The sequence below is a fragment of the Lissotriton vulgaris genome, unplaced genomic scaffold, assembly GCF_964263255.1.
Source record: "Lissotriton vulgaris unplaced genomic scaffold, aLisVul1.2 SCAFFOLD_645, whole genome shotgun sequence".
NCBI lineage: Eukaryota > Metazoa > Chordata > Amphibia > Caudata > Salamandridae > Lissotriton > Lissotriton vulgaris.
Window position 1 is genome coordinate 43276 of NW_028247646.1, and position 25863 is coordinate 69138.

A 25863-nucleotide genomic window follows, 5' to 3' on the forward strand; every position below is an offset into this window, starting at 1 on the left:
AGGGTCCCGAGTCCCTCGCTTCCGACTTGCCTTATCGGGTCCGCCCGAGACCTTAAACTTTCCGTGTCCTCGGACACTTGTTTTAATTGTGCACTTGAAGTATTTGCTAAAGAGATTTGGTTTGTGCTTAGTACCCTGTCCTCATAAAGAGTACAGGGCTGTTGTGATTCTTAATAAATATACTGTTTATTTTCATAACACTTGTGTGGTGTCCTTTCACTGGGTGTTCAAGGGGTACATGTGTGGTAAACAGCTGGCTTAACGCGCCCTCTCGAGTCTTTAGCCTTAGACTGCTCGTATCCACGCTACTAGGATAGCTGGTCTATAGGTTGACTTACAACCAAACACCATAAGGGTCGTTGGAACGATACATAGCGGTCGCTAGAATAGCGAACGTTGCATATCGGGCCAACTTCTCACATTGGTGGCAGCGGTGGGATTTGAGCTTGCTGTTGTTTTACCACACGTATCCTAAGAATATCTTGTTGAAAGATCGCACAAGTACTGTTAGTACATATAACTAAAAGCTTAGAATACTCTGAGTTCTACTGAACCAGCTGTTGTAGCTCCTCAAGGCTTAGCACACCTTGGCTACAACTCTTAGCAAGGGAACAGTAGGTAAACACATAGTGTAGGTAGGTGCATCACTTACACCACACTAGAAACAGTATGTCGGACAAAGGAGGAAACTCTGGGTCTCCCCTTGTGTCAGTTGACCCTCCACAGGTCATCCCTTCAGGATATACTGTGCTGAGCTTCAAGGAGTTAAGACAGCTGTGTCACTCCAGGAAGATCAAGCAGGGGTCTAACCCCACAACGTCCTTTCTGATTGGTCTCTTGGAGACTTATGATGCCAGAAGGGCTGAGAAACTTCTTAGCTCTTCTAATCCAGAAGGAGACATGCCTCCCCTCGAGGGAACCCGAGACGATCCTGACCTCATCCACCTCGCAACAGAGAACGAAGATGGGGAGGAGGATGAGGATCTCTCTGGGGATGAGGCAGATAAGGGACAGGTAGAAGTCGTCAGACTAACACGGTCCAACTTAAGCAAACATGATAGTGGTACTGGGGGACCCCCGGCGCTACTGTCAGGTCCGCTTAACATTGGGAATGGACGAGCCAGATCTCTGTCAAGAGGCTCTGGCAGATCCCTTCAAACCAATGGCTCTCACAACTCTTCTCAAAGAGGGATGACGTCCCCTCAGAGGAGAGTGTACGAAGCTAAGGAAAGGGCAGCTAATCTGAGGATCGAAAGGGAAGAACTTGCCCTGGCCAAAGAAAGGCTTGCCTTTGCTAGAGAGCAACAGTTAAGTGGGGTAGTCCCCACTGGTGGCAGCAATATACCTAGTAATAGGGAAAAGAGTTTCGATACGAAACACCTTGGGAAGATAGTGCCCCCCTTTAAACAAGGGGACGACATCCACAAATGGATTACTGCTTTGGAGAGGGCCTGCACTGTGCAGGGTGTTCCCCAGAGTCAGTGGGCAGCTATCTTGTGGCTCTCCTTTGAAGGAAAAGGGAGAGACAAGCTCCTCACCACAAGGGTGGAGGATGCTAACGATTACCAAGTCTTGAAAAATACACTCGTTGAAGGGTTCGGCCTAACCACTGAGCAGTACAGGGTGCTGTTCAGGGATACCCAGAAAACGCAGTCTCAAGATTGGTCTGATTTTGTCGATTGTGCCACTAAGGCTTTTGAGGGCTGGTTGCTGGGCAGTAAGGTTACTGATTACAAAGGATTGTATAATTTGATGATGAGAGAACAAATTTTAAACAATTGTCAGAACCAGTTGTTGCATCAGCATCTTGTCGACTCGGATCTGACCTCTCCCCAAGAATTGGGAAAGAAGGCAGACAGATGGGTTCGTACGAGAGTTAAACAGAACCAGGGCCAGAATCAAGGTGGTCAGAAGAAAGCAGACCAGAAGGGTAAAGATTCTAAGGGGGAACAAAATGACCAGAAGTCTTCGACAGGTCCCCAACAACCCAAAGAGGGTGGGGGTCAGGCTCCCCAAAAGAAGAAAGAAGGCCAATCCAAAAGATGGTGCCAGTACTGTAAAAATAAATCTCACTGGTTTAGTGAGTGCACCAAGAAAGGAGGAGGGCAGACCCCTGCCACTGCAGCCCCTAAGGCACCTGTGCCCCCTAGTACAGTCAGCAGTGGTAGTGCGCCTCCCAAGGGTTTAGTAGGGTTAACCCTGGGTTCTGAGGGGCGTGACAACTTAGTTGGCACACTCACTCAGGCTGTCCTTGTCAGTACAGGGGACGTGGACGTGTCCCCTGACGTAAGCCCCAATACTTTGGGCAAATACCGACAGACGCCTTTCATAAATGGAAAGATGGCTCAGGCCTATAGGGACACTTGTGCCAGCGTCACCATGGTGACGCCTAACTTTGTGGACCCTGGACAGATCATGCCAGGTACAGAATTCCTGGTGACCAATGCAAGCAATGTCACTACCAATCACAGTATGGCAATTGTAGCTTTCTCCTGGGGAGGGGTAACTGGCCAAAAGAAGGTTGTAGTTAGTCCAGACCTCCCAGTGGATTGTTTGTTGGGCAATGATTTGGAGTCATCACAATGGTCAGAAGTGGAGCACCGGACTCACATGGAAATGTTAGGTTTGCCAGCACATGTGTTCGCTGTGACTAGGTCACAGGTCAGGAAATGCCCCACTGAACAGGTGCTGGATCCTGGAACAACGGACCAGACACCTCCCAAGAAAAAGAGCAGTAGGGTTAAGGCCGCGCCTTCCCCCTTGCCCCAGGTCGAGGATCAAGTCTCAGAGGAGGCTGACCTACAGGAATTGAGGGAAACTGAGCCCAGGGAATTCGAACTTGATCAAGTTGAATTCTTGGGTTCAGGGGGACCCTCAAGGGAAGACCTGGGGAAGGACCAGTTAGACTGCCCTTCTCTTGAACCCCTCAGACAGCAGGCTGCTGCTGAGGCTGCTGGGAACGCCACAGGTACCCACAAGGTATACTGGGAAGATGGACTCCTGTACACTGAGTCAAGAGACCCCAAGCCTGGCATGACCAGGAGGCTGGTCGTACCCTTGTCTCAGCGTGGTTTCCTACTTACCTTGGCCCACGAGATTCCCTTAGCAGGTCACTTAGGCCAGACGAAAACGTGGGACAGGCTTGTCTCACACTTTCACTGGCCTCACATGAACGAAGATACCAAGGAGTTTTGCCGCTCCTGTGTCACTTGCCAAGCCAGTGGTAAGTCAGGTGGCACGACAAAGGCCCCCCTTATACCAATGCCTGTGGTGGGGGTGCCCTTTGAACGGGTGGGGATCGACATCGTCGGTCCCATGGAACCACCTACAGCATCAGGGCACAAGTTTATACTGGTGGTAGTGGATCATGCCACCAGGTATCCTGAAGCTATTCCCCTTAGGACCACTACAGCACCTGTTGTGGCAAGAGCCCTAGTTGGAGTATTCTCCAGAGTGGGCTTCCCTAAGGAGGTCGTCTCCGACAGAGGTGCAAACTTTATGTCGAGCTACTTAACTGCTATGTGGAAGGAATGTGGTGTCAACTACAAGTTCACTACACCCTATCACCCACAATGCAATGGGCTTGTTGAGAGATTCAACAGGACCCTAAAAGGGATGATTCATGGACTACCGGAAAAGCTTCGGCGTAGATGGGACGTCCTGATCCCCTGCCTCTTGTTCGCCTACAGAGAAGTCCCACAGAAGGGGGTTGGCTACAGCCCTTTTGAACTTCTGTACGGGCATCCTGTAAGAGGACCCCTGTGTTTGGTGAAGGAAGGATGGGAGAGACCTCTCAAAAAGCCTGCAGCCAACATAGTGGACTATGTGCTTGGTCTCCGCTCGCGGATGGCTGAATAAATGGAAAAGGCATCCGAAAACCTTAAGGCCAGCCAAGAACTCCAAAAAGCTTGGCATGACCAAAAGGCTGTCTTGACTGTGTACCAGCCCGGACAGAAGGTGTGGGTGTTGGAGCCAGTGGCCCCAGCAGCACTCAAGGACAAATGGTCCGGGCCCTACACCATCCTGGAGAAAAAGGGAGAGGTCACCTACCTGGTCGACCTGGGAACTCCCCGGAGCCCCCACAGGGTGCTTCATGTCAACAGGCTAAAAGCATATGTCGACAGGAAGGACATGAGCTTGCTCATGGCCCTAGATGAGGGACAGGAAGAGGAGAGTGACCCTCTCCCCGACCTGCTCACTCAGAATCCTGACGATGGATCGGTAGATGGTGTTGTCTTTTGTGGCAGCCTCTCCGAACATCAACAGAGCGACTGTAAACAGGTTCTTCAGTCGTTCAGGCATATGTTTTCTCTAACACCCAGTCAGACCGATTGGTGCACCCATGAGGTTGACACTGGTGACAGCTTGCCCGTCAAGAGTAAAATCTACAGGCAGCCTGATCACGTTAGAGACTGCATCAAGAGTGAAGTGCAGAAAATGTTGGAGCTGGGAGTCATTGAACCCTCGGATAGCCCTTGGGCTAGTCCCGTAGTTCTAGTGCCGAAACCTCACACCCAGGGTGGTAAGAAAGAGATGAGGTTTTGCATAGACTACAGGGGTCTCAATGCAGTCACTAAGACTGGCGCCCACCCAATACCAAGGGCAGACGAGCTTATCGATAGATTGGCTTCGGCCAACTACTTAAGTACGTTTGACCTGACAGCTGGGTATTGGCAAATCAGGTTAGCTGAGGACGCCAAGCCTAAAACCGCATTTTCAACCCCTGGTGGGCATTATCAGTTCGTGGTAATGCCCTTTGGTCTGAAAAATGCACCTGCCACCTTCCAAAGGTTGGTGAATCAAGTCCTTACTGGGCTGGATGACTTCTGTGCGGCGTATCTTGACGATATTGCTGTCTTTAGCTCCACCTGGGAGGATCACCTGGTCCACCTGCGGAAGACGTTAGAGGCGCTGCAAGCAGCAGGTCTCACTATCAAGGCCACCAAGTGCCAGATAGGGCAGACACAGGTTGTATACCTGGGCCACCTTGTAGGTGGAGGCCAGGTTCAGCCACTGGAGAGCAAGATACAGTCAATCAGGGACTGGGCTCCTCCAACCACCCAGACTCAGGTTCGAGCTTTCTTGGGCCTGACTGGTTACTATAGGAAGTTTGTCAGGAACTATGGTTCAATTGTGACACCATTAAACGAACTGACAAGTAAGAAAATGCCAAAGAAGGTTCAGTGGACAGCGAGCTGTCAAAAAGCATTCGATGACCTAAAGCAGGCCATGTGCACGGCGCCTATCCTCAAGAGTCCGGACTACTCCAAACCATTCATTGTCCAAACAGATGCTTCTGAGTTGGGTGTGGGAGCTGTTCTTTCTCAACTGAATTTTGATGGTCAAGACCAGCCCATTGCTTTTATAAGCAGAAGGCTGACCCCTAGAGAGAAGAATTGGTCAGCTATCGAGAGGGAGGCCTTTGCTGTGGTTTGGGCTCTGAAGAAGCTGAGGCCATACTTGTTTGGCACTCACTTCAAGATTCAGACCGACCATAAGCCCCTCTTGTGGCTAAATCAGATGAAGGGTGAAAACCCCAAACTGCTTAGGTGGTCCATTTCCCTACAGGGGATGGACTTTACAGTGGAACATAGACTTGGTACTGATCATGGCAATGCCGATGGGCTCTCCAGATATTTCCACTTAGAACAAGAAGACTCACCTGGTCAAGGTTAGCTTATTGTTCCGACGTTTGGGGGGGGGGTCATGTAGGAGAGTAGGGTCTGCAATCCTATGATCACCCAGATTTTTTGCTTTTGTTTCACTGGTTTACGACTTTCTCTGGCTGTGGGCCTGCCAATCAGACCCACAGCCTGGCTGTTCTCTTTCTAAATTACGACATGTGCCCTAGGTGCATTTACCAATTGGTACTGGGCCACCTTATCAGACCCCGTAACGCAGGGCATAGGTGTACCCAGGGCCGCCAGGGGCTGCAGCATGTATTATGCCACCCCTGGCTGGCCTCCTAAATTTGACACAACTGGCTGCACGACAGCTGGGGCGAAGTCGTGTAATCACCCTTCGCTTTAGGTATAGTAGTTCTATATCTAACCATACAATGGACACCCGAGTCCCTATCAGTCACTCCTATGGCAGGCCTTAACAATCCTGAAGGCAGAGTGTGTGGGCTCGTGTGAACTAGGTTCTGGCCCGAGCCGAGCCCGGTTGCAGCTTGCGGAATCAAGACCCAATGGCTGTTCCATGATAACGCGTACCACATCGGTAACTTCGGTGTCGCGTTATCAAGGCATGTCGAGTAAGGTGTCATACGAATCGGGATGCTGCCCCCTCACCAATTCTGGCGACGAGGTTAGCATTCCACCCTTCTAGAGGGACACGACATGTACGTAACTGTGAACCCCGGTTAAAGTTAACAAAAGCCTCAGCTCCACAAAATGGATGCTGCCACCACAGACACGAGTCTGACCTCCTGCTGCTGGGAGTCCTTCCAGCGAGGAGCGCTCGGACAAAGGGTTTCCTGTCGAGGGCGGTGTTCGCACCGTCCCAGACAGGGTTTGTGTATTCTGGGTAGGTAGGGCTTTTGCGAGAAGGTGACTGCGGAGTCGCACCCCGGTGCTCACTACGCATCTGCCGGTTAGAACCAGTTCCAGGGGCGACAGCCCTGGCCTGGGGAAAGTCCGGCAGGGGAGAGGGGTGTAGCTACCCCCCTTCCTGGTCCCACCCTTAGGGCAGGACCTAGTCATGTACCCACCCCTTTCTTTAGGATAAAGGCCGGAGCGGGGACCCTTCCAGATTAGATCATCTTTGATTCAAGAACTACTTTCTACGAAAGGACATTCAAGACTCTTCTCAAGATTTCTCCCTTGTGACTAAGGAGTAGTCACCCTGCATCAGCGGGCACCATCTAAGAACTCTGCGGTTTGCTGTAAGTCCTTCCTCAAGGAATCCGACGGCCCAGCTCGACGAGAACCGGCTTCCCTGGCACCTCTGACCTCTACCCACGTCATCAGCTCAGCTGTGATCTGTGGGTGCGACGAGACCTCGAGGGACCGGCCATCATCAGAACCTGCACGCTCTTAAAAACCAGCACGACCATCGAGGTAACTCTCTGGTGAGTGCTCTGGGGTCCGAGAAGCCCCGACCCTGAGCCGCTCCAGCACCGAAGTGCAGTCTCCCAGCATCTCCACGATCTGCGTGGGGCCCTTCTGCTCGCTGCTCAGCACGTTGTCTGGTCACTAGCCGCTGGCTTGTGCCCTTCTGTGACGACATCCGACAATCAACTCTGCTGGTCTGGTTGCTCCAGACTGGCCCTTGCTTCCATCTTTGCGAGAAGCACCCCGGACCCTCCTGGTCCACTCAAGACGCCATCTTAGGGCCACCACGTGGCCCTGAGATCTGCCAAGGCTTGTTGCCCCATCCTGGGCCCAGCGACGCCGACAGCATCATCCTTCGTGGGACAGCTCGCACCTCCACCGTGGTCGCCGACAACGCCTCCTGGTCCGTGAGACTGCAGAGCCTAGCGTCGCCCACTCACCTGGTCGAGGTGACGGCCAACCGGTGCCCTCCTGGTACCCTCTGACTACTGGCTAGTAGTACGAACTTGGTCCCCTCTGCTTTCAGGTATCAACACTCTCTGATCCAGGCTTGGATCTCTACGAACTATTCAGCACTGGTCGCCGGCCAGCAACTCCTTTCTTCCGGCTCCTGGCTCGTCAGCGAAGACCCCGACGCCTGTAAGACTTGTGCAGCCGCAGCCCTCGTGGCTAGGTAACTCGGCATTTCGGTGCCTGCATAGCCTCTTTACTCTAGGGTCCCGAGTCCCTCGCTTCCGACTTGCCTTATCGGGTCCGCCCGAGACCTTAAACTTTCCGTGTCCTCGGACACTTGTTTTAATTGTGCACTTGAAGTATTTGCTAAAGAGATTTGGTTTGTGCTTAGTACCCTGTCCTCATAAAGAGTACAGGGCTGTTGTGATTCTTAATAAATATACTGTTTATTTTCATAACACTTGTGTGGTGTCCTTTCACTGGGTGTTCAAGGGGTACATGTGTGGTAAACAGCTGGCTTAACGCGCCCTCTCGAGTCTTTAGCCTTAGACTGCTCGTATCCACGCTACTAGGATAGCTGGTCTATAGGTTGACTTACAACCAAACACCATAAGGGTCGTTGGAACGATACATAGCGGTCGCTAGAATAGCGAACGTTGCATATCGGGCCAACTTCTCACAGTGAGGACAGAAGGTGAGGACTGCAATCCTGTACTGGAGCAAGGTGATTGTGTATGGACCTGGTTAGTTCAAGGTATGTGTGACAGAAAGCATCACAAAGATGGATTCAAGAATGGGGACTCCAAATAACTTGAGACTGGAAGCCAGTTTGGATGGAAAGAGCTCAGGAGACAAAATATTTACAAAGCAGCTGATGATGGTAACTGGAGGTATTTTGTCCCCGTGTCTCATGAATGTCTCATGTGGACGTACAGTGTATATCTTCCGCCTGCTGTTCTTCAGTTGAGTGCATAATTATGGTGAAGCACAAGCTGCCTATGGGCTGCCTAAAGAGGTAAGACGTAGAACTCCTATTGAAGGCTTTTTATCTCCTGTTGTGGGATTAATTTCCTTTTTTTTAATTTTTATATTTATAGTTTTATTGTTTTCTTGCAAGGAAATACAGCAATACATAAATAAAAAGAAATCCAGCCTAAATACATACACATACAAGACTTAAAAATTCAGACAATATGGTTAAATCCAGTCAGCAATAGGTGCCCAAATTTTCCCCCCCAAAGCTCTTCTTTTGATCCCTTTTAACTTATAAATAGCGGACTCGATATTATACATAAACAATAGTTTTTCACGCCAGGTAAAAAATGAGGGAGGATCTGGGTTAATCCACTCCCTAGTAATACAGGCTCTGGCTACCGCCATACAAATAAATAGGAACTAAGTTACTGGCTTTAACCTAGAGGGAGTATGCTCGATACCCAATAACACCATCTCAGTGATTACCGTGAAGTCACATTTAAGAACGACAGCAAGAAAGCTTTCAATTTGTTGGAAAAACGCCCTAAGTTTGGGTCAGAAAAAGAACATATGCTAATCATCAGCTGCATATAACCCACAACGACTGCAGTTTGTTCCAATGGTCGTACTCCACTTGGCAACCTTACTTGGAGTGTAATAAAGGTTATGTATGCACATAAAATGCTGAGATTTCATCATCCCTGTAATCAAACAATCTGAAGCACACTTAACAGAAAACAAAATATCAATACCAGGCATACCTAATTTATTAGCCCATTTCGACTGCCACTGTTCCATATCGTCCCCACATTCTTGAATCAGACTTAAATAAAGAGAACCTATACGGGCTTTTTTCTGCAAAAGTTCTAATAAAGGAATTTTTATCATTCTAGCTGAAGTGGTAAATAAGTAACTCTGTAAGAAACTACGGAGCTGAAGAAATTTAAAAAAATCATTTCTTGCCAAAGAAAAGTTGTTCTCTAGTTCCTGGAATGAAGCAATTTGACAGTTAAAAAATAAATCACCCAAATATCGTAGTCCTTTCTGCTCCCACCTATAAATCGTTAAATCACAAAAAATAGCTGGCAGAAGACCAGGCGAAGCTAAGGGGGTATCGGCATTTAATTTGGATAGGCCCAGATGCTTTCGTACTTTTTGCCAGGCTCCGAAAGCTGCCTTCAACGTCTTATACTTTGTTTTTTTTATGGTAACTGGGCTCAACCACCTTAAGAAAACTACCTTTCACTTTCTCACCCATAATCATTTCAAATATCGGAGTTTGACAAACAGGAATATTAATCTGTCTCCCATAATAAGAGGACTAATAAATTGAAGTGTAGCCGCTAAATAATAAAATAAGAAATAAGGGACATTCCAACCCCCACACTCATTACTAAATATCATTTTCTTGAGGGCTTTGCGATGGCGTTTATAGCCCCACAAAAACCTGGAGGTAGTCCTTTCTAAGTTTTTAAAACGGAGAGAGTGAAATTCCAGTTTTATAGTACGGTATATATACAGCACTTTTGGTAGGATCAGCATTTTTAAGATGTTGAGTCTACCATACAATGATAGGTGTAAGTGATCTAAACGCTGTAACATAGTATTAATTTGTGCTATCACGGGGTTTATGTTAAGTTCCGGTATTTTCTCTATGGGCAAAGATATCTTAATTCCCAAATATGTGACCTCTGAGATGGTAGAGATATTCGGAGGTGGGTTATCCCCAGAGCATAGGATCTGCGTTTTCTCCAGGTTAAGTTTATAACCGGAGAATGATCCAAATTGTTTAGCAAGATCATTAATTGCCGGAAGAGCTGCCTGGACATCGGTGGTAGTTATCACTATATCATCAGCGTAAGCCAATGCTCGGTAGTTGGTATTAGCTAAATAAATAGGTCTAATCTTTTGTTCCAAAATAAAGCGGTTAATTAAGGGGTCAATATAAAGTGCAAAAAGTAAAGGTGAACAGGGACATCCTTGACGGGTGCCCCTGGTGATAAAAAAAAAAGGGGGAAACTTGGCTGTTAATTCGGATACAAGCTTTTGGAGCAGTATACATAGTTTTAAGTGCCGTTAGAAAACCTGGACCTAGTCCCTTCCTGGCTAACACGTCCCACAGATAGCCCCAGGCAACCCGGTCAAAGGCTTTTTCAGCGTCTAAAGATACAAGTCCGACATAAGACCGGGTTGCCTGGGACCAATCAAGAAACATGATCACCCGTCGGATATGATCCGCAGTGTCACGGGCGGGAATGAAACCATGTTGATATTTAGAAACTAGCGGAGAAATAATATTGGATAATCGTGAGGCAAGAATTTTAGAGAAAATTTTACTGTCGGCATTTATAAGTGAAATGGGACGAAAAGATGACGGTAACAAAGGGGGTTTGCCCTTTTTAAGAAATACATTTATTATAGAATCATGCCATGACTGAGGGGCAGTACCTTGTTGGGGTCTTAAACATAAATCCAACAGTTCAAATCTTAGAATACCACGAAAATGCTTAAACTCCAGGGGAATAGCGTCCGGACCTGCAGCTTTTCCAGAAGCTAAGGACAACAGTGACAGCTCAATCTCCTCCCAAGTAATTGGCAGATCCAGCTTCTCCCTCTCCTGTGTAGGTAAAATATCATTCAGAACAGATTCGGTGAATTGAGTAATCCGGTCTGAACAATCTCCTACCACATCCTCAGCATATAGTTTAGAATAAAAGTCACAGAACACTTTAAGTATATCGACAGTTTTGTTACCAGTCGCCCCTGCAGTGTTATTAATTTTGTCAATGCTAGCAAACACAGCTTTTCTTCCTTGCCCTCTTGGCCAGATGTTTTCCTGAATTTTCTCCTACTTCGTAAACCTCAGTTCGGAAAGCAGCAAGTTGCTGAGCAACCTTTAAAGCAAATCCTTGATGGATCTTGACCTTAAGAGCCAGTAGCTCCTTAGTAATAGTATCTGTGGCTAGTCCCTTGTTACAAGCCTGCATGAGCCGAATCTCTAACCGTCTTAAAGTATTCATTTCTGCTTCCTCTTTCTTTCGAGTCTCCCTCTATTTTCTTATTGAATAGCTCAAGGTTTCTCCTCGAACCCCACACTTAAATGTATCCCAAACTACCTCTGCAGAAGCGGATCCCCTGTTATTAGCAAAAAACTCAGGAATCCAAGTATTCATTTGCTCAACGTAGGATAGGTCAAACAGGAGCTTACGATCTAAAGACCACGGGCTGGGTGGAATGTTTAAATTAAAACTGAGAGTGATGGGGTTGTGTTCCGATATAATTTTTGGTAACACCCTATATTCCGTTTGAGCAAGTTCGTCATGTAAAGTCCTAGCAACGAAAAAGGAATCCAACCTAAAGTGTCTTTGATGGGGGGCAGAAAAAAAAGTACAGCCAAAAGTTCCCCCCCTTTTTTCATACCCCACATCTATCAATCTATGTTCTTGAACAATCCCCTTAACTGCTTTAAATACATTCTTCTTTTTCCCTGCATATGGAGTATTTCCGCAAATGTCAAATGTTTCATCCAAATGCAAGTTAAAGTCCCGCATAATATTAGCCGAGGTGACCATAGAGCTAACTCCACACTTAATTGATGTAATACTGTGGGGTCATCAACAGTAGAGGCATGAACCGAACAAATAGTAATGGTCGATCCCCCAAGTTTGAGTTCAGCAATAACCCATCATCCCAGTGGATCTTCTTTAATTCTTTTAACTTCACCCAGTCCAAACCTCTTTAAAATGGCCACCCCTTTTATTGTAGAGCTTTGACGAGAGCACCCCACAACCTCCAATCCAAGATCCTTGAGCCATCCTCTATTTGCCTAAGAGACCTGGGTCTCCTGTATACAAATTAAATCTGTCCGCATAGTTTTTAACATCTGAGCCATTATACCCCTTTTTCTTTTATCGTTTAAACCACAAACATTGATGGAGCAGATCAACAATTTAACCATGTTCTTGTATTAGTACAATTCTGCAATTAAGCTTGCAATAACAAAAAATTCCAAAAATTGGCACCAACCACACAAAAATCCTAAACACAAGAACTGAGCATTCTTCAGCTGTTCTTCCTTGCACCCAAAATAGTACCCTCTCCCACCCACCCCCAGCACACCCCCCCCAACCCACCCTCCTCCCAAAACCCCACCATTGGAAGCTTAAGGGTAAATTCCCTCATTGATGGAAAGTGAGTATAAACTATGTGATTCTACCTGAGCCGACCAAACCCATATAGTACCTTACCCCAGCAAAAAAAAAGAAGAAAGAGAAAAAAGGGGCAAACCACTAAGAGCATAGAGAAAGTGTATAATCCTTATCCAATCTCTACTACATTGCATCTAAGAATTGCTGTGCTTTAACCTCAGATCCCAAAAAAATAGTTTTCCCCTTATGCACAACCTTGAGTTTTGCAGGGTTTAGTAGAAAGACTTGCCCCCCGTAGACTGAATTGGTGCCATTAGCTGTTTAAGCCTCCAGCGTTGCTGCACTGTTACCGGGCAAAAATCGGGTCGTACAAAGAACTCATGCCCCAAGCCCTTTCTAGTCTTTAAAGGTCTAGCCAAGTCATACAAAATCTCACGAAGTGAATAGTTCTGTAAGCATATGAGGATAGCTCTTGGGTTCTTGTTTCCCCCCCCTCTGATCGCTTTTATGGTTAAAGGGAAAGCGATGAGCTCTTATAATTTCTTTATCCCAGTCCCAACCTTTGAGATCTGGAAAAGCATCCAAGAACATCTCCACAACAAAGCGACGGATATCTCTTCCCTCTGATTGTTCAGTTATCCCCAATATGCGCAAGTTATTACGCCGTGCGCGGTTCTCCAGGTCAGTCAGCATCCAATCAATGCCTTGTCTGGTATTCTCCAAGTCCTTAATTGACGTTTTTGTGTGGAAAGTTCATCTTCCACAACAGAAATCCGAGCTTCGGTCTCCTGTACTCTCAAATTAGTTTCATTGCTGGATTTAGCTAAGCGACGAACAACATTCTGCAATTTACGAACAGCTCCTTGGGTGCGGAGCCCCTCTGCTTGGTCTCCTCCACATGAGCCATGATTAATCTATACATGGAGGTCTGCAACTTATAGATAGATTTTAATGTAATCTCCTCATCTCCCTCTAATAGTTCTGGGAATTCAGCCTGGGTTTCTGATGCCGCTCCAGCCCCTTCCCACTGCGGTTGGTCTATTACACCTGAGTTTTTTCACCTGTGAGGGGGTTCTGTACCTCTACAACTCTACGAACTGTGTTAGGAGCTCCTTCGTTCGCCAGGAAGTCGGAACCAAGAAGTTCTTCCTCGGAAGCTTGTTTACAATCATCAGCCCAGTCTTTTACAAGCAGGTGACCTTTGTTAATCAACTCCTCATCAAGCTCCCAATCAGATGCTACCGACACATCGGACATGGAGTAAAATTGTCCCCCCGATTCGATAGATTCTGCATCATTTGTAGGTTGATCATTGACCCGCGGCGAGACCCTGACCTCCTCCACCGCTTGACAGAGCTCGACTAAGTCATCGTCGCTGCCTTTTTCGAAGGAGGGAGACCCTCCGACTCCGTCGCCAGCTGTGGACGAAATCAGATTTGAGGGGGTCTGAACTGAAAGAATTGCGCCCTTGTTTTTAGGTATAGCACCAAGCAGGTCAGTGACAGGTCCTTGCGCACTTCCTTGGATGTGACCTCCAGGCGTCTGAATACTGTTCTTGGATGAAGCAGCTATGTTCTTCTTCCTAAATAAATCGGGTATTACTGGCTCCTTAATGACCCCATTCTGCTGACGAGTTCGGGTCTCAGAGATATCTCTATTAAGCGAATTAAGCTCTGTCGTTGGCGCTGTTGCAATATTTTCCACAGCATTGGACGTCATGCTAGCAGCATTGGCTGAATTAATGACAGCTTTTTTTTGTCCCTCTGCCTTTAGGCGCCATAATTGTCACTTAAATAGTAAACAGGTTGTAGAGCTGAATAAGTTGGTAGCTGGCAAACAAGTGGCTATATCAAGTGTCCTTATACTGATACCAGCAACCAAAGTGTATTAGTTGTTTTAAATTGCTGTTTCGATAAACTTTGAGGCTTTGAGGCTTTGAAGTTGCTTGCTGCTTAGAATGCTGTATTAATATATAGCAGTATATGGCAATACAGAGTAACAGGCAGGCAAAGAAATGAGCAGTAGCAGCAAATTACTTGAGGCTTATTGCAAACTACTTACTGCCACTGGAGATGTCCTGGACGGGTGTGCCTACAATGCGGGAAATAAGAGCAATCCTGCTCGAGTAGCGAGAATGCCTGGGTATTTGTAACAATGTATCCCAGCTTTCTTCTCGCGTCTCCATCTTGCACTTCGTGCATCTCCTACAACTTCTGCCGGCGGAAAGACTCTCCGCACCCCCATAACAGCCTTACAGCTCTCCGAGGCAAACGCCAGCAGACCAGCGTCTTCAGTGTCTTTCAGCCCTCACACACCTCCGTTTCTCCCCGCCTACCGCCTCCGCCTCTGCCACGGAATGAGACTCTCCGCGGCTCTCGCTCTCGCCGCTATGGTCTGAGGCTCTCTGCGGCTCCTGCAGCTTTCACCGTCTCCCCGCCTCTCTCCAACTCTTGGCGGCTCCAGATACCATTCAGCTGACCGCAGTGAGCACGCCGTCCAGAGCATCATACAGAGCACACGGGACCAAGCAATCCCGGACGGGTGTTGCAGAAGTGACCCAGCAGCAGAACGAGTGGGCTCCGAGAGGGCTCCGCTCAAAGGGGGCTTAGGCGAAACAGCAACATCGAACTCGAACAGCGAGTCGGTCGGACCTCGGGTAGGACAGTTCCTCACTCGGCTGCAGTAGCAGCCGCCATCTTGCTTCCCTCCGGGATTGTATTAACTCCTAATGCTGTGGGATTAATTTCCAAGGAAATCCAAATAGTTGAAATATCTTTATCTCTAGATCAAGAATCCTTTGTTTCCACCCAGACCCTTTCCTCCGTTCAGTTGGGGGTCTAACTTGATCGTTGTGGAAGCTCTAATCCATGATTCCTTGAACCAAAACTCAATAGCGGAGCTTCCTCCTAATCCGCTGAACTGAATTTGTCTCCCATCATCTCATGCCTCCAACTAAGCCCTCCCACCCCCATGTTTAAAAAAAATCCTAATGCACAGAGTAAGCTGGCTCAAGTTCATGGACCTGAATTCAATGTAGTTGAGCCGCAAACAACCCCTTTTTATCCTAATTGAATAACTGACTAGTTGGGCACCAAATTTAAAAGGCTCGTGACAGAAAGCCTTCATCCCATATTTGGATTTATGAAAACAAAGAAAAATGCATCGGAATCAATACTGTAATCACCATTAACTGGATAGGAAAATATTATTTAGTCCTTCCACAGAGACAAATTCTCACATTTCTTTGATATGAATAAACATCACTAACTCAAAATGTAGTTCTCCATATTGATTTTTCTTATATATATATATATATATATACACACACAATTGAAAAAAGTGCATACTTTCAAATAGCCAATATAATATTCATCCACAGGTTGAAAATCCTATTGAAAACCCAGAGTCCCTAATTACCCTATATACTAATACAGATGCTACTCGTATATACTCCACAGCATTCTGTTAGGAGATCGCCCCTTCTTTTCAACAAAGAGTACACCAATGGACAACAATTTTTTAGTTCTTCTCTACTCTTTTTGTACTCTCACACTCATTTGTGTCGTTATTTCGATTTATACAGGGTTTTTCTCCTAACAAAAGGTCGACGCGTTTCAGCCCGACATATCTTGGGATGTGGTAAAAACAAGGTACCTTTTGCGGGTATACAATGTAATGTAAAACGATCCTAGAGTGTTCGCAACCAATACCAATACTTTAGCTTCCAAATATGATTCTTGCGGCTCTTGTACGCGGCTCCGGTATATTTAGAAAATCCAGGGTTGCGTGCTCATTATCTATGTGTTTTCTGCCTTTGGTCTCTTAATGTTTTCCAGCACGACTCGTGGCAGCCATGGTGTCCCTGATTCAGGCTCTCTTCTAAGAAGTCACATCTTATTTGGACAACACAATGCCATTGCTTTGCCCTGGCAAAATTAGCTACTAAGCCAGTGGCGTTTGCACCAAATCAGGTCTCCCAAGAAGCCCCAGTGATTATTGCCCTTTTGTCAGTGATACGGCAAGGGGCACCCATGTGGCGGTCCATCTGGGCATATGTAGGCCCTTATGTTATAGTTTAACCAACGTTCCATCCTTAGCCACTGGAGTGACTGAAACTATAGAGCAGCTAAAAATCAAGTGTTACATTGGTTGAAACACTGTCAAGTTTAACAGCTATTGCTACAATGGTATTCTGTTGGTGCATAGAGTGGTGTGAGAATACAGGTTCTTGACGAAATGAAGAGGTGAAGATCCACATTAGGTAAAAGCAAGTAGCTTTATTAGGAGGGAAGAATCCCATCCAACATCCCAGTCAGGAGGTAGCCAGTAACTGTCAGTCCCTTCCACCAACATTCCATCGCATGAGCCAAGCTCCCCTGTGACATCACGAAGTTCCTGGCTCGGGCAAAGTAACCAAGGGCAACAGCTGGAATACCACAAGGGGCATGGGTTGGGCTGGTTAGTAAGGATTACAAATGTGACTGTGTCATAATCCATTTAAGAAATCCCTTGCTGGTGGCTCGGATCTTGGATTCAAGTAACAAGGGCCTCCTGGGCTTTTCTGTTCTAAAGCCATTACCTCTGGCCTTATTTTACTGGCACTTGAGTCCTTCGCCTACTAGACCTTGCATCCCTCCTTGTAATTACGCTGTTAGGAGGCCCCCACTCCCAGAAATGTTTATGCCACGGATTGTGACCTCCAACTGTTTTGCCTATCTTGCTGACGCGGTTGGCATCAATTGACGGCCAAACTATAACCTGTGTGACTAGGAGAGCCTGGGTCTTATCATGGAAGAGGGGGGTTTGCGGCCTACAAGAGTTAGGGCCGCTGTATCGTATACCCCTGCCATCAAACTATATACCCATGGCAGTTATCTTGCCTCTTTTATGGAAGAGCTAGTGACATAGACGTGCTTGCTTCACAGACCAATGTAAAAGGATGTCTCTCTCTGTCCACAAGCAAAGTTTTACTCGCTTAGGGATAAATGTGGTTAGGGTGTTTTAGTTCAATTTAAATTGACTCCTTCAATCAATTATGAATTTGTAGAGTCTACTACTCACCCGTGAGGTTCTCAAGGCTCTGAGAGGGGGTTGGGGGGGGCAGCTACTGGTCGAACAGTCAGGTCTTGAGGAATCTCCTGAAGGTCAGCAGATCCTGGGTCCGGCACAGGTAATCAGGGAGGGTATGCTATGTCTTTGCGGTGAGGTGGGAGAATGATCTGCCACCGGTGGTCATTCGGCGGATGCACGGGAGGGTGGCGAGAGCGATGTCGGTGGAGCGAAGCTGGCGGTTCAGTGTGTAGAAGGACAATCGTTTGTTAAGGTATGCTGCTCCGGCGTTGTGGAGTACTTTGTGGGAGTGGGTGAGGACTGTGAAGGTGATCCTCTTGTTGACTGGGAGCCAATGCAGGTCTTTAAGGTGGGTGGTAATGTGGCTGTGGCGTGAGAGTCCGAGGATGAGGCATGCAGAGGAGTTTTGTATGCGTTGGAGTCTCTTCTGGAGTGTAGCCGTGGTTCCTGCGTAGAGGGCATTTCCGTAGTCCAGCCTGCTGCTAACAAGTGCTTGGGTGACCATTTTCCTGGTTTCGGTGGGGATCCACTCCTTCTGCCATTTCAAGTTTAAAGTCAAGTGATGTTTTTTTTAAGCCTATAAAAAGGTACTTAAGGCAGCACTAGCCTTGGTAACAGTGACATGATAGCCTAAAACGTGATAAAACAGAACTCATTGGAAATGGTAAATTTTTGGAGGCTTGTGAGATCATCACTGATGTTTGCATCAAAGTATATGTGAACTTTATTAAGGTCCTGTGGTGGCCCTTGTGGAAGATACCACTACTAGGCTCTACAAGACAGATGGCTACATTTGTCTCATGAGAATCATAATAAGTAGGATTTAAAAGCCCTTAAACAAACATGTTTTACACTCAGTTGGTCGGTCCAAAGTTTCAGCCAATCAGTGTGAAAAGTTGAACATTTCACACATTGTTCGGATGCTTTCATACTTTTACTGCAGTAGTTTGTGTGTTTTCAAGTTGTACACTACAAGGTTCAGAAAGTCTTCCCCCCACAATTATACACTTGCAATGCACCAACTACAGGAGAGGCTTCCCCATGGCGTTATCCGAAAAGTAAGAGTAATCTCCATCTTTACAAGGGACCTGCCCAAACCTTGAGGACTGGCTTCTTACTACAACTCTGATAATTTAATTCACATTTTACGATCTGTCTTTTCATTGTCACTTGTTTTCTACTATGCTATGTTGTAAATCTTTCTTCCACCATGGATCCAGGGTCTTCATGTGGTACACAATTAATCTATATAAATAAAAATTTAAATGTTCGTTTGTTCAAACTCGCAAATCTCAGAAAGTAATTCACCAATTGCTTTGAAATTTTGACACAACGTTGCATCCGAATAGGCGAGTGTTTTTATATACACAACGTTAAATTCGAATACGCGCATTTAGAATACGCAAGTCTTTTTAATCGAAAGCCAGAACAGACACATAAAAATGTCAATGTGCGTTAATTCAAAATCTTAAATCTCATCAAGTTATTCACCGATTGCTTTGAAATTTTGACACAACGTTGGATTCGATTAAGCGCACACACACACACACACAACACACACACACACAGTTAAATCTCAGAAAGTTATTCACCGATTCCTTTGAAATTTTGACACAACGTTGGTTTCGATTAAGCGCGTGGTTAAATATACACAACATTGGATTTGAATACGCGCGTGCCCAATACAAGCGTGTTTTTAATAGAAAGGCCAAAAAGACCCTATCGATTTGCTTGCTGCGCAAAAACTAAAAGGGACGCATACAGACAATAGTCTACATATATTAGGATAGACAGTTGGTGTCACATGGCAGACCGGTAAGTATTGGACACGCACATATTCGTGGAGGGAGGGGGGAGGAGTTGGTTCACTTTCCAACATTAAGAAAGGAGGCATAGAGACAATAGTCTACATATATTAGGATGGACAGTCGGTGTCAAGATGGTAGATCGGGAAGTATTGGACACGTGCGTATTCGACTCCAGACACATAAAAATGTAAATTTACTTTTTTTTTAATCTTAAATCTACGAAAGCTATTCACCGATTGCTTTGAAAAGGGGGGAGGAGTTGGTTTACTTTGCAACATTAATAAAGGACGCATAGAGACAATAGACTAAAATATTAGGATGGACAGTTGGTGTCAGGATGGCTAACCAGGAAGTGGGTGGAGTGAGGGGGGAGGAGTTGGTTCACTTTGAAACATTAAGAATGGATGAATAGAGACAATAGTCTGCATAGATTAGGATGGACAGTTGGTTTCAGGATGGCAGACCGGGAGAGGGTGGAGGGAGGGGGGATGAGTTGGTTCACTTTGCAACATTAAGAAAGGACGAATAGAGACAATAGTCTACATAGATTCGGATGGACAGTTGGTGTCAGGATGGCAGACCGGGAGTGGGGTGGAGGGAGTGGGGAGGAGTTGGTTCGCTTACTCTTTTCTTCCTCTTCCTCTTCCATTTAACCAGACTGAGCCACAGCAACGCGTGGCCGGGTACAGCTAGCCAAAAATAAATGTAATAAATATGCACAGACCAAGTGTGACCCTTATGTGAAACTGCAACCTTCTCCTTTTTCTTTTGTTTTTTTAAGGCTTTTGCGCTTTCTAAGAAAGGGGAATACGATCGGTGGATTGGCCCAAGTAAGGGACCAAATGGTGAACTAACCTGGCCTGATGGCAGTACTTTGAACAACGGGTATGTTTTTCATTTGTGTGCTCCAAAATGAGCAAGTAAAGTTCAGACTTATGTCTGGAGGTAACATTTCTGCTTACTCATCTAAATCCCATTTAGGTTATACATTTGATACAGTATATGCATTTGTATTGACTTTTCACTCCTTGGTATTGATCCAGCGGAAGCATTGTACATTTTTGCGGGCATAGACACAGATTACCCACCACACAATAAATTCCAACCTCAGTAATCTAATTCACAACAATATAGAGTTCGGGCCCATAGAGACTCTACAACCACTTACAAAACATGAGGTCCTCCGATAGATCTTTGTAAGAGCTAATAGGGACTCCGATAATTAGAGACTGAAGCCATTCCTTCAGGAGGACCTGTAATAAAGAAATGCCTATCTAACAACGGATACATCAATATTCAATATTTGTCAATATTATTCAGCAATAAGTAAACAAACTCAATGGATTTGTCAAGGCACTTTTATCTAATCTTCAAAATATGAGTGGTCAAAACACAATAACACATTAGAACAATTAGTACATAGGTTTCATTTGAAATACAGGTAAAAACACAATATAATCACAGTTCAAAGCAAAATACATCATATCAAATACCTGGCGTAAGAAGAGAGCGAGAAATAAACATTCATTGCAATTCAGTATGCAATTTCAGAAATAATAAGAGCTAAAGTTCAGTTGTAGAATCAGAACGGAGACAGAAGATAGACTAGTGCTCAGCGTGCAGTAGTCTGGAATAATTAACCCTTCAGCCGAAAGGTTTACCCTGCTCAACTTCACTAACAAAGGAAGTGGAAGAGTTTGGACTGACACTGGACAGCATGTCCTGCCCAAGAATTACAAGGAAATAGTCGAATACATACTTTTTCCCACAGAGTTTTTATACCTCGAAATGTTCACAACTCCCTCCCACAAATGTAGCCTTTTGCACAGTTTTCAATATTCTATTAGTTGGGATCCATGGTGTGATCATGGAATGATCATTCTCCAGCCCAAATTATCCTGAACCTAAACATAATACTTTTGTTCTCCATTCCTACAATATCTGGTTTCACCTCGGAAGTAGGAAATACATTTGTATGTATGTATGTATATGTATGTATGTATAGGCATTTATATAGCGCACTACTTACCCGGAGGGTCCCAAGGCGCTTCGACCGCTGCAAAACCCCTTCCTGGCTTCCCTGAGAGATGGTCCCTTAGTGGGTATCTCCAGGGTGAGACCAGGCATCCCCGGCGGTCTGGTGGGGCCGTTAGTGAAGATGAGGCAAGCTAATGCCCAGAGTTGCCGAGTGTGAACGCTGATCAGAGTGGGCACCGAGGCGAGAGAATTATCGAGTCCGCTGACCCTGGTCCAGAAACCTGCCGCGCCGGGAATCGAACCCTGGTCCCGGGCCGTCCTCTGCTCTCGGGTCTGCCGCCTCTAACCAGTGAGCCACATGTCCACGCTCTCGCATCCGAGTTGACTTGCAAGAATTTTGACACAATTACTCATAGAGAGAGAATATTCAGACTGTAAGAAGGAACTTTAGTGATAACACTTGTAACTAAACAAATTCAATTGTCATTTTATTCTGTTTCGAAGGAAATAATGAAGGATAAAATATAATTCTCTGAAGCCTGCAGTGGAAAAAAATAATGCATTTTGAGGCCTACACGGAAAATCAAGAGTGTTAACGTTAAAACACTTGAAGAAAATGTAAATGCATAAGTATCTAATATAACTACCTATATACTATTTTCATAAACCTAGTCTAATCATATTTCATTAATAAACAAAGTTTCTCTTTGAAGTTTCAGATTTACATTTGAATTAAACGTATCAAAACACATTTCAATAGAGAAATATTTTCGAATCATATTCTACTAGAAATTAATCACTGCATTATTATCACTCTCAATATTATCATAACACATAGGTATTTTTTCTTTCTCTCTCATAAATCTCTCAGCTTCACCAGTTTGTGACCCTTCTGCATGCTTTTACGGCGCAGTTTTAGAGCTCTTAGTATTCAACGAGACACAATGTAGTTTATTTTTAGTAGGTTTGGTAATTTCACACAACAAGCAGGATTTGATCAATCAAACTTATCCTTAAATAACCCTGCTCCATCGGTATAACACTTTTGTTCAGGTATGTGCTATATTTGCAACTATACTTCAGCATTCACACCTTTTTATAGGTTCCTGAGCCAGTGTCTGCGTGCATTAGCAGATTCAATAAAATTGCTTGTTACCTTGTAGTTAGGTCACCATCTCTTTCTTCTGCATGCCTCCTCTTACATCCCATGCCCCCACTTATTACATGTATTGTCATTGTTCAGACGAATTTTTATATTATGTATACATTTCTCCTACATATGTACTCTCTCTTCTACATGATGTTTAATGGTTCATAATGGGATGGAGATCTAATTTAATTAATGACCCCAAATGTACAACTGCCTCTCATTCAGTCTTAGTTGCCTAATTACCTCCAGATATGCCAGTGCCCCTTTTACTGTATATTGACACTACCTGCCATATCCTGGTCTTCTTTCTGATGGATACTTACACTTGGAGATTCTTCCCCTCTCGAATATATACCTTCACCATACTGAATCTCAAAAGTTTTTGATAACTCTCCAGGTGGCACCGTGCTTGGTCTTGGAATCAATTACCAACCCAGAAATTGATAGAAGTAAACCTCAGCTAGGCCTACCAGTGCAAGGAGTTCACCCTTCTCTGCACAAAGTCCTCAGACCATAGGAAGAAGTTGGCACAGAAACTGGAAAATAGAAAAGTATAGTTTATTAACCTTCGAAGGTGGTACTACAATCCACACAACACCCTTCAGTATTGTATGGAGTAGCACACCGAACTAAAGCACATGGCCCCTTTTATACACAGAGGGGGCTCAAATGAAGGCGGCACAAACACAAGTACGAAATATATGTACATATATGGTCATATTGGAGACACAATCGATGAGTGAGCGGAGACTCTCGTTAACACATTCCTATCTGGAACTAATCACTAACAGCTGTGGACTTCTTTGGGCATGCGCTAACACAAAGGATGCAAATATAGCCTGTTGCTGGGCAGATTTTAAGCGCAGTTAACAAGGAGGTAGGACAAAACTCTTGGCGAGCACATGGCAATGTATGGCATACAAAATGGCTGCCAGAAATACAAAATGGAGTCGGTTCAATTGCTACAATAATGGCTAAATACAGCATGTCTTCTGCTAATGCTTAATCTAATTGCTGTTGCTTTACTACAATATGACACCACAAGATCTGTGTAGTCCACTCCAGTATCCTAAAATCTGTTCACATTTTATCCTAAGTGCTTTGACGCAGGTCTGGAGCTGTTCTCCATATTGAATTTTTATGAAAAAAAGTTTCTGTAATTCTAAGCAGGATGTCAAAACCAAAAAACTCAGGGTTTAAGCCCGGTCCCCCCTGCCATGGACAGATATTCATTTTGGACCCTCAAGAGGTCCTCTTTTGGGGCTTCCGGCCTCAGCACACTTCAAATTGTGAAATAATTGTGGTCTTGTGCACTCCCGGACATAAAGGAGCAGGATGCAAATTTGCAAATGGCGTGCCATGGCTCGGCACCAATTACACTGCAGATCGAGGTTAAAGTCGAGGTCATCACCTTCCTCCAAATCTTGAAAGACAAAATTAGGAACTGCAAGAAGTGGTGCAGACAAAACCAATCCACATCCATATTCCGTTTCAGCTCTAGAGGTAAATAATCCCTCCAGTGCCCACCACTCCAATTGAAGTTTTCCTATGAGTCTGAGGTAGTCAACATTGTACTGGCAAGAGGACAGACTCTGACCCTGGTGCTAATGCAGATTCTTCTTACAGCATTTCTAGCGTCCAGGGCACCAGTGTGACTCAGATCCTAGCTTTGCTACTGCTTTTCCATGGCACTTCTGGGCTCACATTCGGATACTGCTGGTAGGTACTTCCCAAGATCCAATCATTCCTGTATGTTCTCAGGTCATGCCTTCAGCCCCGGTGCATACCCCTCTGGAACCCGAGTCTTAGGCAGTTGGCTTCACCTCAGATGACACAAGTTGCATGATATTTGGGATATGACTCTGACCACATTTAAAAAATACTGCAGATGATTGAACATGATAATAACAACAGCAGTGATGTCGCGAATTTGCCCCTCCCACTAACTCAGACCCATCTTGTTACTTTGCCTTCCATGTTAGTGCTCTCAACAGTTCTTTGAAGGTGGAGATGGAATTGCCTTTCGGATGGCCTTTTGCAGAGGTGACTGCTTTTATCACAGTCATTAACAAGTCTGCAGGGATGCTGGAACTGCCTCTTGCAGTGGAGGAATCTTAAACAAGTCTCTTCAGAGATCCTCCATCCAGCCACTGCATCCTTGGCGAATTTAGGCCTACTGTGGTACTATCAGTAAACAGACGGATCGCTCACTGTTATTGACCGAACTCCAAAGATCTAGATTTCTTATCTTCTCATCATTTGCCAGAAACACTGGTAGTGCATGCTTCATGATATACGAAGTAGAGCACAGGTTCTTTTTCCTCAGTGCACCTCCTGACAAAGAATCAGAAGAATTGGAAACGGGGAAGAAATCGGTCTCCACAGGAAGTCTGTCGCTGTGGTCTATGAAGTTTAATGGGTATGCCTTTTGATGGAAATAAACGTTTAAGTGCCTCAAAACAGTCCAAGCATTGGTCAGCGTTGATGTTGGTTTATTTAATGAACTTTCTGTTCCACTCAACATAAGTTTCGTCTTTTACAGCCTTCTTCTGGTCTAGAAATCATACAATACATAAATTCGAAATCATATACCAATAAAGTAATTACACTTTTACAACTGGGTACAGTAAATACCCCAAACTTCAAATTTCTTAAGTACTAAAATGTTCCGAGACTTAACCCTTTCCATGCTCATGACGAGCTCAGCTCGTCATGAGGCACAGTGGAGCTGTGCTGATGACGAGCTGAGCTCGTCATGAAATCATGTAAATCTGAATTCTTCAGCACCGGAGGGGAAAATGGGCAGCAGCGATGTGGTTAAAGGCTGAAACAGTATTACCACAACATCCAATTTAAATGGCCTGAGTAGAAGAATAAAAGCAGAGCTTGAAAATACTCACTCTCACCTGTTCCAAAAACACCAATACCAGAGTGACATACATCAGAGTAGAGGTATGGCCAGTTATCCATAAGAGTGTGAAAATCCCATAATAACAAAAATAAAAGTCAAAGGCTCACCCAACTAATATAAACCAGTCATCACTCGAAATTAGCTTTTTGTTATTTGAGTACATGTAGTGTATCTGATCTGTACATGGAATAAGGGAAATGAAAGCCATCCAAGAAACTGGTAATCCGGAAGGACATACTCAATCCAGACCGCATCCAACCCAAGTCAAACCCTCCAAGCAACTTCAAAATAAATCAGTAGCACTTCGAGTTCACTG

The 25863-nt window shown here is 45.3% G+C and overlaps 1 protein-coding gene across 1 annotated transcript in view; it reads left to right on the forward strand.

The window, feature by feature from the left end:
* Positions 1-20425, forward strand: part of LOC147665084 (killer cell lectin-like receptor subfamily B member 1B allele A) — a gene marked incomplete at its 5' end in the record, with an annotated part of 55692 nt that extends 35267 nt beyond the window's left edge. Inside the window, one exon of the mRNA XM_086949771.1 lies at positions 20291-20425. Within this exon, the coding sequence (XP_086805897.1) occupies positions 20291-20425 (135 nt within the window). The remainder of the gene's footprint in view (positions 1-20290) is intronic.
* Positions 20426-25863: the final 5438 nt, after the last annotated feature.